This window comes from Amphimedon queenslandica, unplaced genomic scaffold (genome assembly GCF_000090795.2).
Source record: "Amphimedon queenslandica unplaced genomic scaffold, v1.1 AMPQUscaffold_12199, whole genome shotgun sequence".
NCBI classification, from domain to species: domain Eukaryota; kingdom Metazoa; phylum Porifera; class Demospongiae; order Haplosclerida; family Niphatidae; genus Amphimedon; species Amphimedon queenslandica.
The window spans coordinates 1-3,973 of record NW_003547562.1 but is presented as its reverse complement, the minus strand read 5'-3'; the positions used below and the strand labels follow the sequence as shown (position 1 = coordinate 3,973).

At 33.4% G+C, this 3,973-nt stretch overlaps 1 protein-coding gene across 5 annotated transcripts in view; it reads left to right on the top strand.

Moving 5' to 3' along the window:
* The window catches only part of LOC100636222 (major vault protein-like), a 15,307-nt gene extending 11,334 nt beyond the window's left edge, over nt 1–3,973 (top strand). For 2 of the 5 annotated variants that reach the window (XM_020004445.1, XM_020004443.1), the window contains 7 exons: nt 64–206; nt 790–890; nt 1,189–1,279; nt 1,478–1,567; nt 1,688–1,795; nt 2,201–2,338; nt 3,548–3,915. In XM_020004445.1, coding sequence (XP_019860004.1) covers nt 64–206; nt 790–890; nt 1,189–1,279; nt 1,478–1,567; nt 1,688–1,711 — 449 coding nt within the window. In that variant the 3' untranslated portion in view covers nt 1,712–1,795; nt 2,201–2,338; nt 3,548–3,915. Of the gene's footprint in view, nt 1–63; nt 207–789; nt 891–1,188; nt 1,280–1,477; nt 1,568–1,687; nt 1,796–2,200; nt 2,339–3,547; nt 3,916–3,962 lie in introns of those variants that run through there. The other 3 variants (XM_020004444.1, XM_020004446.1, XM_020004447.1) reach the window with 3 other exon arrangements.

Genomic DNA, 3,973 nt, shown 5'->3' with positions numbered 1-3,973 from the left:
TTTTTTTAATTAAATGCCTTTTGTATGTCATCAATCTGTATGTTTCCCTCTTATCTTTCACAGCTAGTAAAGTGAGAGGGAAGGTTGCTTCTATACCATTTGAACAGTTCCACAAGCATTCAGCTGATATTATAACTGCTGCTGTGTTTGGTAAGAATGCTGATGGAGAAGTTAATAAAGAAGTGATATTTACTGCCAATAACCTGGTGAGTAGTTACTTGTGTTATCAACCATGGAAGGAATAGTAATGGTAGCATAAGCAACATTATTCATGGTGTAGGGCTAGGAAGCTGTCTCAGTTCATTGTATGTACACAATACAATGAGCTCCTATAGAGTAGTATAACACATTCTTGTGCAGCACATGATTTTCAATCACACACTTGTAGTTTTTAAAAGCAAGGGAATTTGCCTTACTAATCACTTACTGCATTGCTTCATTACCTTAGCCCTACAACAGCTTTACAACACTACTTACATTACTTACTTACATTGCATTACTTACATTACTTACTTACATTACATTACATTACTTACTTCATTACCTACATGTGCATGTACATGTAGGTGGTACTGGATCTTGAAGACATTGCTTTATCCATGCACGTTTGTATCACTTTTGAAAATTTAGCTAGCTTCTATGATGTCTTCATCCATTTTGTCAAGTTGACATTTAAATTAATTGACTAACTTAATATGAGGATCATGTCAAGGCATTCCTCTTTAATTTTATAGTGTATCCCTCTTGGCCTGCAAATTTAATCAGTGTATATAATTGTATTGTGTGTAGGTGATCACTAATATTGATATTCAAAGTATTGAACCAATTGATCATCATATGAGGGACTCTCTATCTAAATCTGTTCAAATGGCAATTGAGATATCTACCAAGTGAGTCGATAATTCATCTGCTGATCATTTATAGTATTGTAATATTATCTTATAATTCTTATCTATTGTGGTTGTCATCTTTACCTTGGTTTGTGGTCACACATCCTGAATAATGATATAATGATTATTGTACATTTAAGTTATTGTGTTCACATTACTCATGAGACCATTACACAAAATGTTGACCATTTACAAACACTACATTCTTATGTACATTTCTTATTAATAATATTCACTTGCCTGATTCTGTCTTTCATTATTGGATACATTTGCTTGTTATAATGTTACTAATGGACAGGTCAATAGAGAGGTCAGCACAGCATGAGGCACAGAGAACTGAACAAAAAGCAAAAGGAGAACTAGAGAGACAAAAACTACAAAATGAAAAGGTAATTAATATTATGAACATCGCAAAGAATAATGAAAGTATATTAATATGTACCACTTTAGTTTATTCTCATTAGAGTACACATGCACATGTCTACAACATTTTCTTGCATTCCCTTTTGATATTTTCTGTTGGTGTTTATAAACATTAGCAGACAAACAGAGCACAGTATAATCTTCAAATTCATTATTATTGATAGGAGGCAGAGGAGGCAAGGAAGGAGTTGTTAGAGTTACAAGCAGTAGCAGCTGCTGTTGAGAGCACTGGACAAGCTAAAGCAGAAGCACAAGTAATCACAGTGTAATAATAAGATAAGATTAGATAATAACATAATAACATGTATAAAATATTAATGACATGCAATGATGAGATTGTATGATATATCAAGTTATCAACCACTGTTTGGTAGTATAACTTCACTATGAAGGATTGAATGTAAGGGGAACTTCCTTTCTTCCAGACGATAGACTTTGCTCATTTAGAGGCTGGACTCATACCACCACCTTTCATACCCAATGTAAGACCCAGTGCTATTGTAACACACTGTATATTATATAGAAATTATCCATTACATGTACATGTATACATGTAATGGATGTTTTGTAATGGATGTTACACGTAATGTTTTGTTTGTCACTTGAGGCCGTTTGTGATGTAGCCATGTACATGTATATGCTGTAATCTTGTTGAATGTATGAGTATAAATTATTTAACTTTATATTCAAAAAATAGAAATAAGTTTGTTGTTTTTAGCAGTTAAAGACTTGCAAGTTTAATTAGTTTATGTCACATATTTTTGAGATATTTTTTGCAAAATTTAGTACATAATACATGTACATATGCAGTGCATAGTTTTAGTATTAATCCTAATTATTATAATAAGATTAATTAAATGATTATTGTTCTTATCCTAATCCCTCAGTCCAGAGCAGTCTATGCTAAAGATGTGTTAGATATTGACCAGTTCTCTTCAGTCAGAGGAGTAGAGATTGAGAAAGCTGACGAGGACTTTGCTGACAAGTTTGCAACCGGAATAGTACCCAAACCGTGGCAGGAGGAGGTTAGCAGTGAATCCTGTATATTAGTAAATGATACACTGTATGAGCTTTTTAATTTTGGCTAAATAGATGTACATTGTACTATAGCCGATGGTTTTTTCCAAAAAATGGCTCCGAAATCACCCCAAATTTTTATTACATTTTCTGATACATATTGATGTCCTTATGCTGTGTAGCAAGTTTGAGCTGATTCCGACTTTAATTTTTCAAGTTACGGCCATTTTAAGAAAACGTCAAAATTCTGAAAAATACCCAAGGCTATAGCCCATGGTTTTTTCCAAAAAATGGCTCCGAAATCACCCCAAATTTTTATTACATTTTCTGATACATATTGATGTCCTTATGCTGTGTAGCAAGTTTGAGCTGATTCCGACTTTAATTTTTCAAGTTACGGCCGTTTTAATAAAATGTCACAATTCTGAAAATTACCCAAGGCTATAGCCCATGGTTTTTTTCAAAAAATGGCTCCGAAATCACATCAAATTTTTATTACATTTTCTGATACATAATGATGTTCTTATGCTGTTTAGCAAGTTTGAGCTGATTCAGACTTCAATTTTTAAAGTTACGGCCATTTTAATAAAACGTCAAAATTTTGAAAAATACCCAAGGCTATAGCCCATGGTTTTTCCCAAAAAATGGCTAAAAAATTACGCCAAATTTTTATTACATTTTCTGATACATATTAATGTCCTTATGCTGTGTAGCAAGTTTGAGGTGATTCCGACTTTAATTTTTCAAGTTATGGTCATTTTAAGAAAATGTCAAAATTCTGAAAAATACCCAAGGCTATAGCCCATGGTTTTTTCCAAAAAATGGCTCCAAAATCACATCAAATTTTTATTACATTTTTTGATACATAATGATGTTCTTATGCTGTGTAGCAAGTTTGAGGTGATTCCAACTTCAATTTTTAAAGTTACGGTCATTTTAAGAAAACGTCAAAATTCTGAAAATAGCCCATGGTTTTTTCCAAAAAATGGCTCCAAAATCACATCAAATTTTTATTACATTTTCTGATACATAATGATGTTCTTATGCTGTGTAGCAAGTTTGAGCTGATTCCGACTTCAATTTTTAAAGTTACGGTCATTTTAAGAAAACGTCAAAATTCTATAGCCCATGGTTTTATTACATTTTTCAATACATCATCATATATTTTACTTTTACCTGTACGTGTTGCTTTATTTTCTTATTATCTTTCCCTTCAGATGCTAGAGACTAACGTGTTTGACGACGTCAATAAACTCTCTCCACTTGAAGCCCAGCGCTCCAAGTCCCTTGACATGGTCCTGGAGGAGGAAGAACAGGAATCCATTAGACAAAGAACAGCCTCCAATTCTTTCTTTGGGAAGTTCTTCAGACCTAAGAGACAAGTAACGATTGATATACCTTGATAGACACAGACATCAGTTATAACGTAGACTCCATTAGCAGCTGTCCTGCTGGATATTAATACAACACTGGCACTCACCTACCACTACTAATGCACCTGACACCACTTCACCTACTCAACAGACACTAATTCGTATTATTATAATTAATTCGTAAATTGTTTTTGATAATTAGTTCCCTTGTACCTGTGTCCTCTTGTCTAGCCGTATCTTTTTCTCTTTTCCCCTATAGCTTAGTACCCC